This window comes from Vombatus ursinus, unplaced genomic scaffold (assembly GCF_900497805.2).
Source record: "Vombatus ursinus unplaced genomic scaffold, bare-nosed wombat genome assembly UNPS02014847.1, whole genome shotgun sequence".
Classification (NCBI taxonomy): Eukaryota; Metazoa; Chordata; class Mammalia; order Diprotodontia; family Vombatidae; genus Vombatus; species Vombatus ursinus.
In genome coordinates, this window is record NW_020954625.1 from 5,508,876 (window position 1) to 5,523,185 (window position 14,310).

The window sequence follows — 14,310 nt, forward strand, 5'->3', positions numbered from 1 at the left end:
AGGGACTTGTCCATATGCTCAAGAAAGGGGAAGAGGAAAAAAAATTTTTTTTTAATTTTTTAAATAAAAAAAATTTTTTAATTTTTTAAATAAAAAAAAAAGGGGAAGAGGAAATGGGATAGAGAATTTGGCCTTTCCTTACGCCACTGGCTTAAGTGCGCCACTGGCTTAAGTGCACCACTGGCTCTGCTTCAACAATTTGTACAGGAAAAACAAAAATCACATCCCAGTATTTTACATTTTAAATATCTGAAACACGAAATTAGGAAATGTTTATGGTTGTTCTGTCATTTTTCAATAGTGTCTGACTCTCTGTGACCCTATTTGGGTAAAGATACTGGAGTGGTTTACCATTTCTTTCTCTAGCTCATTTTACAGATGAGGAAACTGAGGTAAACAGGGTTAAATGACTTGCCCAGGGTCACACAGCTAGTACGTGTCTGAGGCCAGATTTGAACTCAGGAATATGAGCCTTCCTGACTTCAGGCCCGACACTATCTGTTGCATCACCTAGCCACTCCTCATAATTAACATTTTTGTATGTATGTATGTATGTATGTATGTATTTTTATAAATTCTAAAATCATTTTCATAATTAACATTTTAAAAGATACTGCATCAATTTGGCATAACTAAGACCCAGCAGGGCTGAGTAGCTTGCCCAAGGCAGTAAGCATCAGATGCAAAATTTGAACTCAGGTCCTCTGACTCCACATTGCTTCTCCCAATGCACCACACTGCTTCCTTTTGCTCCCCTCCACAATGCAGAAATGGAAACTGAGGCTGATAGAATTCCTCATTTTATAGCCAACCTGGGTTGGTTCTGACCTTCTGAGCTTAGGTGCTTTTCAAACCATTAAGCACTGTACTCATGTTAGCTATTGTTATTGGCTGGACAGACGTTGGAACGACAGATATGTGGATCATCACTGAGCCTGTTCTCAAAGCCTTCCTGGCCTGGTAGAAGCTGTCCAAGCTTACCCTCCATTGGCGTGGCTTTGGAGAGCCCAAGAACCCCTACGTGTCATGGTTGGGCAGCCAAGTACAGCGGTGTTGGGAGAAAGCTCACCACGCTATGGAAATGTAAGCTACTATTATTATTAGGCTTCTTGCTTTAAAAATGAGTGATGAAGCTTGGAGAGGTTATAAAGCTGGTCACTACCTTATTCTGTATCTATTTTGAATATTCATCTATATGTATATTTGGTCTCCTCTGACAGAGTGTAAGCTCCTTGAGGGCAGACACTTTCATATTTGTCTTTGCTGTCCTACTATGTGCTAGGCACTTAATAAATGATTGTTAACTGAGTGATTGGTTGATCAATAGAAGAACCAGGATTTAACCCCCAGGTCTCCAGGCTTCAAATCTACGTCTCTTCCCTCTACACTGGGCAATCAAGTCAAGTCAAGTCAAGAAATGTTTATTAAGCACCTACTGTGTCCCTAGCACTGTGACTAAAGCCTGTCAGGATACTCACTGAGGATGCAGTTTGTAGAGTGTCCCATCCACGCCAACCGTGATTTTTAGGTGCTCCAGGTTCCGGTCTTCCCGTCTCTTCTCCACAATGGCAGCCAGGCCTGCCCCACAGAGCTGGGCTGCTCGCCGGGAGACAGCCCCACACACCTCCTTCACCACAATACTGTCTTCACAGGTGCTGTCCAGACCCAGCTGCTGCAGGATCCTCCGGACCTGGAGGAGGGCCAGCCCATCACTGGAACAGGTCATAACCAGAGAAAAGGAAAGAATCTGATCAAAAAGGAACATGAGGGCCTGGAGTCTCCTTTGGCTCTGAGCTTAAGACCTGGGAAGAGACCAAATATTCCAGCCCCTGTCAGGAGGAACCATGTCTAGGCTATTCACTTTGTCTATATAAGATTCACGGACTATTAAGAGCTGGAAAATCTGCCACTCCGGCTTCCTCATTTTCCATGTAATATGATAACTAGGAGCCACCAATCTGCTGACCAGGGGGTACTTCTTACGGAGTTGAGCCTGTTCCCATGGAGTTGGCCCCTTTCATTGACACGTAATCTAGTCCCTTGCTAAAAGCTGAACACAACCAGAGACTCCTGGATGGTCCCTTGGTCCCCATGAGAGGGTAGTCTGGTTAGGGGGAAAGATAATGAGCTCCATTTTGGACATAGTAACTTTAAGATGTCTACTGGACATCCAGTTCAAGATGTCTGAAAGGAAAGGAAAGATGTGAGACTGGAGGTCAACAGAGAGACTGGGGCAGGACAGGTAGATCTGACAATCATCAGCACAGAGATGGTGATTAAATCCAAGGGAGCTGACTTGGCCTGGAGTTCAAGAAAAGCTTGATCTCTCTCATCTTCTATCTCCAACTTAATGGTAAACTCCTTAAAGGCAGAAAGAATGCTTCCTACATCTTTGTATTCCAGACAGCACCAACATAGTGTCTGTTGAATGAATAAATGAATCACATCCTGAGGAAACATGAGACAACTACATGCAAGTTCATGAAGATAAATTCCCAGCCATGGCTGGGGTCGCCCTCTAGACTCAGCCTATTATTTGAATTAGATTCAGAGAAGAAACAGCAGGTGAGCCTGACTCTCTCCCTTCGAATAAGTACTTTACATCTTGCTTCCCTTTCACTGGCAAAAAGGCCAAGGTCTCCCTCTGCATCCTGGGCCATCTCCAGTCGTCCTGATCTATATCTTGCCATGGACCCAGATGGCTCTAGAGGAGAGAGTGAGGCTGGTGACTTTGCACAGCCCTCCTTCACTTAAATTCAATTCACTTGCAAGTCATGGCATCACTTCCTGATGTCATGGTCCTCTTTGAGAATGAGGACAAACAACAATAATCTTTCACTGACAATCCCCTGATATCAATCAACTACACCCACTGCCATCACTACCTCACCACCCACTCTTCTCAGCCCCTTGTGACCTGAATTCTGGCTCTCCTGGAATGAAACTACTATGTCAAAGGCCACCGTTGACCTCTTCGTTATTCGGTCAGACGGCTTTTTCTCAGTTCTCAACATCCTTCACCTTTCAGCAGCTTCTAACAGTGTCACCCACTCCTCTCCTGACTGCTCACTCCTCCCTAGGCTTTGATGACAACCCCCTCTCCTGGTCCTCCTCTTAGCGATGTGACTGCACCTTCTCAGTCTCCTTTGCTTATCTATTCTCTTCCTTCCATCTTCAAAGTGTATCTGGGGTCCCTCAAGGCTCTGTCCTAGATCCTCTCCTCTTCTCTTTTTATGCCCTACCGTTTGGTTATCTCCTCTGTTCCCCTGTGTTCCACCATCCTTTCTATACCAATGACTCCCAAATCTTTATTTTCAGCCCTGAGCTCCAGGTCAACATCTCCAAGTGCTGGAAATAGCCTCTTGGGTGTCCTGGGGGCATGTCAGACTCAACTCACCTTCCACCCCCAAACCTACCACTTCATCCCAACTCTTTTATCTCTATGGAGGGCACCACCATTCTTGTGGCCATTGAGGTTCAAAATATTAGAATCTTCCTTAATTCTTTCTCTCCTGCCCCTCATAACAAGTACCGTCCATTCTACCTTGGCAACATTTCTCATCTATCCCTTTCCACTTACACCACCATGACTCTTGTTCAGGTCCTCATCTTAAAAGTTCTCATTGGTCTCTCTACCTCCAGTCTGTCCCTTTTCCAATTCATCTACAAAGGATTCTTCCTAAGGCACAGGTCTGACTGCGCCATTTTCCTGCTCCTATGCCTTCCCTATTGGCCCCCTATCACCAATGGAGTAAAACATCAACTCTTCAGACAGTATTGAAGGCCTTCTACAGCTGGGCTCCTATGTTTCACTTCCTTCTCCTTCACACACTCTAGCTAGAACACTGGTTGTCTCCTTAGCTTCAAATGCCATCTCCCACCTCCACACAGTGCTTCTCACATGCATGGAAGGTACTTCCTACCAAACTATCCATACTCTTTGATCCATTAACTCTACTATTGGAAATATACCCCTAACAAAATCTAAGAAACAAGAGTCCAATATGTACCAAAAATGGTCTTAAGACTTTCTTGGATTGCAAAGCACTGGAAACAAAGCTGGTACCAATTGGGGTACAGCTGAAAAAATAATAGCAGACAAATGTGATGGATTATTGTTGTACAAAAAGCCACAGGGTACACAAGGAATTCCTAGAAATGGGAAGATTTGTATAAACTGATGCCAAGTGAAGCAAGTAGAACCAAGAGAACAATTTACACTATGACTACCACAAAATAGATTTGATGATCACTGCAAGGAAGTTGAACTCTGAATAACAGAAAGAAAAAAAAAACAGTGAAGTATGAGATAACGAAACATATCACCACCTTCAGAATAGAGAAATGTGAGACAGCTTGGATAGAATATTGTATAAGCTGTCAGACCTTATTTCTGCATTGCAAGTTTTTGCTCACTTGTTTTTTACTTTGTCCTAAGACAATCTGCTGGATGGTGATGGAAAATGATAGTGATGTAAAAATAAAAGACACGAAGAAAAATACATATATATTAAATATATTATTTTGACATAAGTTTATAGATGTAATATGTTGTATTAATATATAATTATATATTTTTACAAATATAAACATTTGTATATTTATATAAATATGCTTATAATGTATAATATGTAATTATATAATATGTATTTTTAATTCATCTTACTTTAAGACTCATGGATGTTCAGATGTTCAACTCCTTTATGATGTCTCAGCTGAAAGGGTTCTCTCTTTCCTCAAGTTTACTGGGGGCATCTTGCCCCGACCCTCCTCTGAGGCAGCTAGGTGGCCCCAGAGTGCACAGAGTATTGGATCAAGAGTCAAGGAAAACCTGACTTAAAATCCAGCCTCAGACGCTTCATAACTGTGTGACCTTGGGCAAGTCCCTTAACCGCTGCCTGCCTCAGTTTCCTCATCTGTGCAATGGTGGTAATAACAGCACCTCCCTCCCAGGGTTGTTGTGAGGATCAAATGAGATACTACTTGCAAAGTGCTTTGCAAACCTCAAAGTACTATATAAATGCTAGCAATTATTGTTATTCTTTCCCTTGCATTACACTTATGTGTCATATCCCTCCTGGCGGTCCTGTATGTAATGAAGAGTTGGCTTCTCTGTGCCACCATACGTCATCGATCACCTCATTTGGTGCTCACAATCACACTGGGAGGTGGACAATCCAAGTGTCATCCTCTATTTTTTTCCAATGAGGAAACTGAAGCTCAGAGAGGAGAGCAGACTGTAAAAGGCTATCCGGGGATTGTCACAAGCGGGATTTGAGCCCAGCTCCCCCCTCATCTCAAGCCTATCTCTCTTTCCACTAGGGTCTCCATAGGGGAAAGGACTCCATCTTTGTATCAGCACCTATGACAGCACCTATAGAGTACATGCTTAATAAGTGTTTATCGAATTTTAATTGCACCACCAGACTCTGAGCAGGGTAATATTTAGGGAACAGGGAGGATGCCACATTGGACAGTATCTTCTGAAATTTAGGGAGGTAGACTGAGGACTGCTGATAATAATAATAGCATTGAGGTGGCGTTTTAAGATTTGCAAAACACTGTACATGTTCTAATTAATTTGATCCTCAACAACCCTGGGAGGAAGTGCTATTACTATTCCCATTTTACAGATGAGGAAACTGAGGCCGAGGTCAAGTGACTTGCCCAGGGTCACACAGGTAATGAGTGTCTGAGGCTGGATTTGAACTCGGGTCTTCCTGATTCTGAGTCTAGTGCTCTTATGTTACCAAGCTGGAAGGCCCCTTAGAGAACTTCCGGTTAAACCCCTTTGTTTTGTATATGAGCCAATTAAGATCCTGAGAGAAGAAGGCGACAACCCAAAGCAATGAGAAGCAGAACCAAGGTTTCAACCCCGGCTCTCCCACTTCGAGATTGGCGCTCCTTGGGCTGACCAGACGCCTCCCGTGTCTCGGGCAGAATTGGGAGGGAAGAGCTTCCTTCCTCTTATCTCCGACGTGGCAGGGCCCTGGAAGTCAAACCCAGATGAAAGCAGCCTTCCTTCCCATTCAACGTGCCTACCACACAGGAGGAGCCCAGCTCTCTGAAAGCAGATGGGTCGTCTTGGGCACTGGCCTGGAAAGACTTGGCGATGTCGGTGCCTCAGTTGGGTGGATGAGTGACGAAGCCCCCTCCCACGTGGGGAGGATCCCTCATGCTGAACTTAGGGGACGCCTTGGATGAGAGCTGCCCATGACGGGCAGGGACCCACGGGTTGTGAGCTCTGCTGAGGGGAACGGAATGTGTGCCTGGCTGAGATCCCAGCTCTATCGGACATGGGAGACCACTCCAGCAGCGCCAGAGGGACACAGTGGCTTCCTCGCCCCCAGAAGAAGCCTGCATGGATCACAGAGCACCCACATGGAGCCAGACTTGTCACTTGGACGGATTATGTCACTACTCTGAAGACTCAGTTTCCCATTCTGTAAAACAAAGGGATTGAACGAGATGATCTCTCTCAGGTCACTTCCTGCTCCAAGTCCTGGGGTCTTAGAAAGAAACCATCTACTCCAATTCTTCGATGACAGATGAGGAAACTGAGGCCCAGGGAAGGCTTACCTCCCCCAGCAGTTCCCTATACCTATTGAATCACAAGTCCAGTCCCCATCCTTGTCCTTTACAGATGGCTTGGATGGACCCAACCAAGCACAACTGAAAAATTCAGATGTTAAGTCCAAGACTTTTTCCAGAACACCACACTTTGAATAAAGTCAGTACTTCCAGTCTCATCTCACAGGACTGAATGAGAGAAGGTATACACAGCCCTCTGTAAACCATCAGGCGCTCTACAAACGTCGGCTCCTGTGGATATTCCTGTGTCCCTCTTCCACATCCTGCCTCTCCCCCATCCCCAAGTGTCCAGGATCCTCATGATGCCCTCTGGCTGCCCCAGGGCCTTTTCTGGGGCCCCATCAGGGTCTTCCCTGCCCCCTGCCCCCCATGCTTCTCCTCATCACTTCCAACCTGTCATCCAGGGCAACTGATCCAAGTTAGTATTTGGAGAACAGTCTGGTTCCACCATTCACATTAAAAGGTGACCTCTTGTGGCTATTGTGATACTGCATGACGCAGTGGGTAAAGTGCTGGATGTGAAGTTAGGAACACCTGGGTTCAAATCCTGCCTCAGCACTTAGGCACGTACTAGCTGTGTGACTCTGGGCAAGTCACTGAACCTCTCTGTGCTTCACTTCCCCTATCTGTGAAAGAGGAGGTTAGACTCCATGCCCTCTAAGGTTCTTGCCAGCCCTGGATCTCTGATCTTCCGATCAATGAGTTTATAAAGAACCGTAAGTTATTTTTGTCATTACGGAAAAAACCCATCAGAGGTGACTAGAGGAGAGGTTGCTTTTAAGGCGCCCTGTGCTGACTCTTTCAGTGATCAACCCGGGGCACAATTCCCACTCTCTCGCCACACTTGCCCACAGCCCCACCCTCGGGTCCAGAAAGACCAGCGTATGCATGAGCCTGAGAGGGTGACACACGAGCAAAGTCATTACCTTTCAATCTGAGACAAGAACTTCGTTTCAAATATGCCTCTGGTCCTGAGCCGTTCTGAAATCTGCCCTCGAAACAACAGTCCATGCTTGGTTAGATCTATCAGAATCTGCCTCACAATTTCCCCAAGGTACATGCCGCTGGTCATCTTCTCATACCTTTTTCCAAGGAAGAATAAACGGGAGCAAGGGTCATGTTAACCAAGTCACGATGAAAAGTGATGTGACCTCAAGCAAGTCATTAAACTGCTTTGGGCCTCAGTTTCTTCATCTGTAAGATGGGGGTAGTAATCATTGCCTTGCCTCACTCAGTTCTGGGCTTCCACAGCATTTCCTGGACACCGTCCGCCGTGTGTCTCCACTCTACTCCACCCTACTCTGGCCATTCCTCTCCCTAGCCATGCTGCCCTAGGTGTACCTCCTGTTTCCAGCTCCCCTTTACATGTGATCTACCTCTATTGGAATGTAAGCTTCCTGAGGGCAGAGAATATCTTCTTTACTTGTCTTTGCATTCCCAGTGCCTGACATATACTAAGTGCCTAATAGACGCTCTATCTGTCCACCTCACAGTGTGGTGACAAGGAAACAGTAAACCCCAATAAAGCCAAGAAATGACTGACGCAAGAATAATTACAGATGTGTAAATAGTGTTTATCTAAATGCATCCCCTCTAGAGCCATTTTTGAGTGGCAGTAGTCGAAAAAAAAATCCTCCCCTGTTGGCCAACCTGGTAATTTAGACCTTTCTCAATTGAGCTATGCCGATGATGTATAGTCTGTCACCAGCCCATCCTCAGAGCCCTTCCACCTTAGTAGGACTCCCTTCCCCCCAGCTCACAATCTATTGGCATGGCCCTTAAAAACCCTGAATCATCTCCCTATTGTGATGAAGCATCACAGTTGGATGGAGTTAGTGGAGGAAAGTCAATCTATTATCTCAGATGTTTTTGTTGAGTCTCTTGACTTTCCTGAGTATATAAAAACATATCAAAAAGTGGTTTGTAAATCCCTTCTTTGCTGGCACTTAATCCCTTATCTCCTGTTCTTTCCTTTTTGTTACTGCAAGGATTTAAAAAACTATTCTGAATGTGAGGGGGAAGAGTAGACAGCCCTGCTTTTCCCCTGCTCTTAATGGCAAAGTCTCTAATGTTTACCCATTACATATAATGTCAGCTCTTGGTTACAAATAAATATAATCACAATGAAGGAATCTTTTGATTCCTATGCTTATTTGGGTTTTTTTTTAAAATATAAATAGAAGGGCAACCGCTTTTTAAAAGACTGTTGTCCAAGACACTAGGGTCGGCTTCCAATTCCCTTTGTTGGGGGAGGGAGTAGGTCAGTGAGTTCTTGAACTATGCCCCAACACAACCCTTCCAGACCTGAAGTGCATAGATTTAGGGCTGCAAGGGACTTTAGAAGCCACCTAGCCCAACCCCCTCATTTTACAGATGAGGAAACTGAGGCTCAGGTAAACGAAATGGCTTGCTGAGGGTTACACAGGAATAAGGAAGTAGCAGAACCAGGCTCCAGACCCAGGCCCAGGCCCAGGCCCAGGGCTCTTTCCCTGCCCCAGCCAGCCTCCCCTTTATCCTGGAGGGGGGTGAATGCTGCCTGCACACGAAGCTGGCCTCAGAACCACCTCCTCTTTACCTCTGTTTGCCAGGATTTAGGGAGCCTTCGTCCACCTCGGTGTCATACTGGGTCCTGATCTCGTCCAGGCAGCCGTTATCCCCGAAGCCGCCCCACTCAGTGTTGATGCACATCTTGCCCTCGCTGCCTTCGACCAGCTCGATGTTCTGCATCTCTTCCATGTAGCACACGTTGCTGCCGGTTCCTGAAAGAAGCCCCAGTGCCCATCAGCCTCAACGACTCAATGATATTTTGAGGAGCCCCGATATCGATAGCTTGGACACACCTGCCTCAAACACACATGGCAAACATTCTGCCCTGCAGCGGAGTTCCATGAACTGCTGCAGCCAAAAAATCCATGCCTTGATGCCCAGTGTTTGCTCAAGTGATGAGTTAGGCTACATTGAGTTAGGCCGGGCCTAGAATAATCCTTTGGTTGTAATGGATGCCACACCTTTCTCGTGTGACAGGGCCAGCAGGAGTGTGTTCTGCTAGCCAGAGACACTCACCTCCGTGGCACAGAACCATACGTCTCAGGTGTCACACATGGTGCTCCCCAGAGCCAGATTAAAGCGTCAGACTTGTGCTTTAGAGAAATTATTTTGGCAGCTGAGTCGAAGATGGGCTAAAGAGAAGAGAGACTGGAAGCCAGAGTTCAATTAAAGGGGGGTTGTAAAAAATATGTGATGAAAGAATTTGGGCAGCGGCCTTTGCTTAGAGTAAAGACAAGAAAAGCGATCTGATTTTGTCCTGTTTCGAGGCCTGCAGTCTTGGTCGTTTAGCTGTCTGGTTTTTAAACGATTAATGAATAGACAGGGTTATTGGTATGGTGGAGGAAAGAACGCTCTTTGTGGAGTCCTCTGCGACCTCAGCCCCTCATTTAACTTCCCTCATCTATAAAGGGAGGGGGTTGGGATAGACAGCCTCTCAGGCCCTTGGTATCTTTCCCCTATGATCTGCCTCAGCTTCCTTTCTTCAAGGACACATCCTCATGAGATCAGGGACAGATTAAACCTGGTGATTTCTTGGGTTCCTTTCAACTCTAGGATTCCAAGATTCTAGGATCTGCAAACTCACTGCTTTTCTGACTGTGTGAGTGTGTGTGCATGCACACGTATGTGTATGTGCATGTACACGTGTGTGTGCTTGGTTTTGTCCCATCTTCAGGGACCAGCACAGGGCCTTGCACAGAGAAGCCACTTAATGCACATCCAGTGAATTGATTTGTTTTCCTTCTCTCTCAAAGGCTATCAAAGGATAAAAGGATCACAGATGGAGACCTGGGAGGAGCCTCAGAAAACATCCAGGCCAGGCCTTCATTTTACAGAGGAGGAATCTGAGTCCCAGTAGGTGACAGAGGCGGGCTTGGAACCCAGCTCCTTAGACCCCCAAACCAACATTTCACCCATTGTACCAGGCTACCGAGAGGGTCACCTTTTTCCTGTTTCAGGGATTCTTAACCTTTTTTGTGTCCTGGACCCCTTTGGCAGGCTAATGAAGTCTGTGGATGCCTTCTCCAAATCATGTTTTTAAATGCATGAAATAAAATACATAGGATTACAAAGGAAACCAGTTCTATTGAAATAGTTATGTATCTATCTATCCATTCATCTATCAAGCAATGTATCCATTCATCTGTCTATATATTCATCTATCTACCTATCTCTTCTATCCATCTATCTCTTTATCTACCTATCTGTCTGCATCTATCTGCCAATCTATTCATCTATCTATTCATTCATCTATCTATCCACACATTTATTTATCTATCCATCTATCTATTGATCTAGCTATCCATTTAGTTATCTATCTATCTATCTATCTATCTATCTGTCTGTCTGTCTAAACAAGTTCACATACCTCAGGTGAGGAACTTTTGGTCTCAAAGGTCCCTGGCAAGAGATAGCCATTGCTTGGATTAAGAATCAGATCAGAGACCCTGTACCTGGCTACGTTATTTCTAGGCAATACAACCTTGGGCAAATTATCTTGTGTGCCTCAGTCTCCCCACCTGTACAATAAAACAACAATTCACATATCTAAAAAGCTCTGTTCATAACCCTTCTTCACAGCAACTTTTGGGTAGGTGGCTCAGGTATCATTTACCCCATTTTGCAGATGAGGAAACCAAGGCTGAAACAAATTAAATGAATTTCCCAGGGTCAAACACCTTGGTGTAGGAGCTGGGATACAGCCCAGAGACAATAACAAACCCCTAATCTTCTAGTCCTGTGGCAAGAACCACTGAATTGGGCAATCATACCAGTTCCAGTGAGCAGGAAGTATTGTAACACATGAAATCAGGCTCACCTGCGATGAGGCCAATCTCACAGTCAGGGTCTTCATAGCCACAGGTCATCATGGTGCCCACGGTGTCATTGACGACCGCAACAATATCCAGTTCAAATTCCTACAACAAGAGGGAGTTCTGCGATGAGCACTAGGAGCCTGCCACAGCAGCCAGGGTTCCCTCCTATCTCATCACCCCTGTGCTCCTAAGCTAGAGGCACTCAGAAGAAGGGGACCTGGAGAGCTGGGGAACAAGGACGAGGGGGGCGGGAAGAGGACAAATCCAGGTGTCCGGGTGAGGGTCCCCAGCACCTACATTTCTCCTCTTAATGGCCTCCCTGAGCATGTCCACGACATCTTCCCCTTCACAGTCTGTGGCTTTGAATCCTTTGGTCCACTCTACGAGTATCCCCTGAAAAAGAAGGTAGGAAGTTGATATGAACAACGGAAAAATCAATTAACCATCCCCCCCCCCCGCCCCGCCAGTGTCCATACAGCTCATCATGACCTTTATTCCTTGATTATGACCAGGGTAGATTAACTCAGTAAGTTCAAGATGTGGAAAATAGATGAGTGTGTGGAGGATAGATTGGGAAAGGTAAGTCACTAGGACCTGGAAGATCAATTGCAGTAATCTAGGGGAGAGAAGTGATGAGGGGCCAGTAGGATGATGACTGTGGGGGAGGGGGGGAGAGAGGGAGAGAGAGAGAGAGAGAGAACAGAGAGAGAAAGAAATAGAGAACAGAGAGAGAAAGAAATAGAGAACAGAGAGAGAGAAAGAGAGAGAGAGAGAGAGAGAGAGAGAGAGAGAGAGAGAGAGAGAGAGAGAGAGAGAGAGAACAGAGACAATGGGGTGAAAAATAGAATCAACAAAATCTGACCACTGAGAGCATGAGGGGTGAGGAAGAGGGAATAGCTGAGCATGACTCCCAAGTTCCAAACCTGGGTGATTGGAAGGGTGGTGATGCCCTTGACAGAAATTGGGAGAGTCAGGAGAAGGGATGGGTTTGAGGGGAGGATAAAAAATTGTTTTCAGATGTGTTGAATTTGTATGTCCTACATACAGGACATCCTATAGGATGTCCAGTGAGAAGTGTCCACAAGGCAGCTGGTGACACAGGACTATAGTTTAGAAGACAGACTAAGGCTAAACATACGGATCTGGGAATTACCTGCATAGAGATGACCACTGAGAGAAAGAGGATGTAGAGAGAGAAGGGGGAGGGTCCAGGACAGAGCCTCGGTGTGCCTGGACCCCCTGACCTCTAGAGTCCCCACCAGCTCTAAGAGGTGCAACATGATAATGCTGCCACTACAGCTGGGAAGCGCCATCCAAGAGGATTTTTAGAAAGAGAAAAAAAAGTTCCACATGATATTCTGGGTCTCCGTTAGCTGAGTATCAGGTGGAGAGGGAATGTATGGTCCGGGACCTCAGCTGCTAGGGAACTGGGTTCGAGTCCTAACTCAGCCACTGGCTTGTGTGGTTTCTAGCAAGTCTTCAATCTAACCCTCAGGCCTCAGTTTCTTCCTTTGAAAAATGGAAATGACCATCCTGGTCCCTTTTCTACCTGCCTGTCAGCAGAATAAGCAAGAGCATGGTTATACACCAGAACTACTCCCCAAAGAGGGGAGAGATGGTGGTGATGGCCGAGAATACTGCTGGTGCACATATGCAGAGGACAATCTGAGATGCAAATTGATTGAATCCTCAGCATCCTCTAAAAATAACTGCAGCAGCAGCAACAGTAGTAGTCATAGTAGCAGTAGCAGTAGTAATAGTAGTAGCAGCAGCAGCAGCAGCTTGGTACTAGAGGCCTGCATGCCCCAGAGCCTTCCTGTGAGGGATAGACTAAGACAAGACCCAGAGGCACTCGGGTTCCTTACTCCCTGGCTGAAATGCCATGATTCGAAGCAGCAAGCACTTATTAAGCACCTACTGTGTACATCACTGGGCTAAGCACTCAAGGAGACACACAGTTTGAAAAGACCCGACATCTGTCTTTATGGCATTAAGACATTCGCACGCACAGTTTGGCACTCTGTCCTGGACCCTCCCCCTTCTCTCTCTACATCCTCTATGACGTCGGTGTATCAAGGTAAAAACAGGGGTTCTCTATCAGGGAAGGTTATTGTTGACAGGCCCGGGAGACCAGGGGAGCCTTCCTAGAGCTGGACTGGGAAGGATGAGGAGGAATTCACCAGTGGCAGGGGAAGGAAGGTGTTGCAGGCACACACACAAGTTCACAGACTGAAAGTTTTAGAATTAGGAAGACTTGGGTCCAAATCTTAACTCTGACACACAATGGATGTGTGACCTTGGGCAAGCCACTTCAGCTCTGTCTGCCTCAGTTTCCTCATCTATCAGATGAGGATAATAACGTCCCAGGATGTCGTGAGGACCAAATGAGACCATATGTAAAAAGCCCTTTGCACACAGGAAGCACTTAATAAATGCTTCTCCCCCTTCTCCTTTCCCTTCTGCTCCAACGCCATTGTTCTTCCACAGGGCATATCGTCTTGAGTTCTGACAGCTTGTGTTTTTATGGACGTGGAAGGAGACTCCGAGAGGCTACTAGACTTTGGCGACCACAGCCCTTTCCATCATCTCCAACTGCACCAGCTCTCGCACCCCGGACACATGCAGCTCCTTTCAGACACCCCTAAATGTGTCATCTCCTCCTGCTAGAATATAAGCTCTCGGAAGGCAGGGATTGTTTAGCTTGCTTGCATTTGTGGCCCCAAAGCACACAGAAAGTGCTTAATAAATACCATACACAGGCATATTAGTTCTGCCTCTTATCACTGTCCTTCTTGGGGCTGGGCAAGGCCCTTCCCTGCCCCCCCCCACACCCATCTGTCTCCAGGGCACTGGATTT

General features: G+C 46.1%; 1 protein-coding gene across 1 annotated transcript in view; it reads right to left on the reverse strand.

Annotated features, from left to right (window-relative positions):
* HKDC1 (hexokinase domain containing 1) overlaps positions 1-14,310 on the reverse strand; it is a 48,599-nt gene that overhangs the window by 1,687 nt on the left and 32,602 nt on the right. The window contains exons 13-17 of the mRNA XM_027840660.1: positions 11,751-11,846; positions 11,456-11,555; positions 9,167-9,350; positions 7,518-7,673; positions 1,479-1,712 (exon numbers count right to left, since the gene is read on the reverse strand). Coding sequence (XP_027696461.1) covers positions 1,479-1,712; positions 7,518-7,673; positions 9,167-9,350; positions 11,456-11,555; positions 11,751-11,846 — 770 coding nt within the window. The remainder of the gene's footprint in view (positions 1-1,478; positions 1,713-7,517; positions 7,674-9,166; positions 9,351-11,455; positions 11,556-11,750; positions 11,847-14,310) is intronic.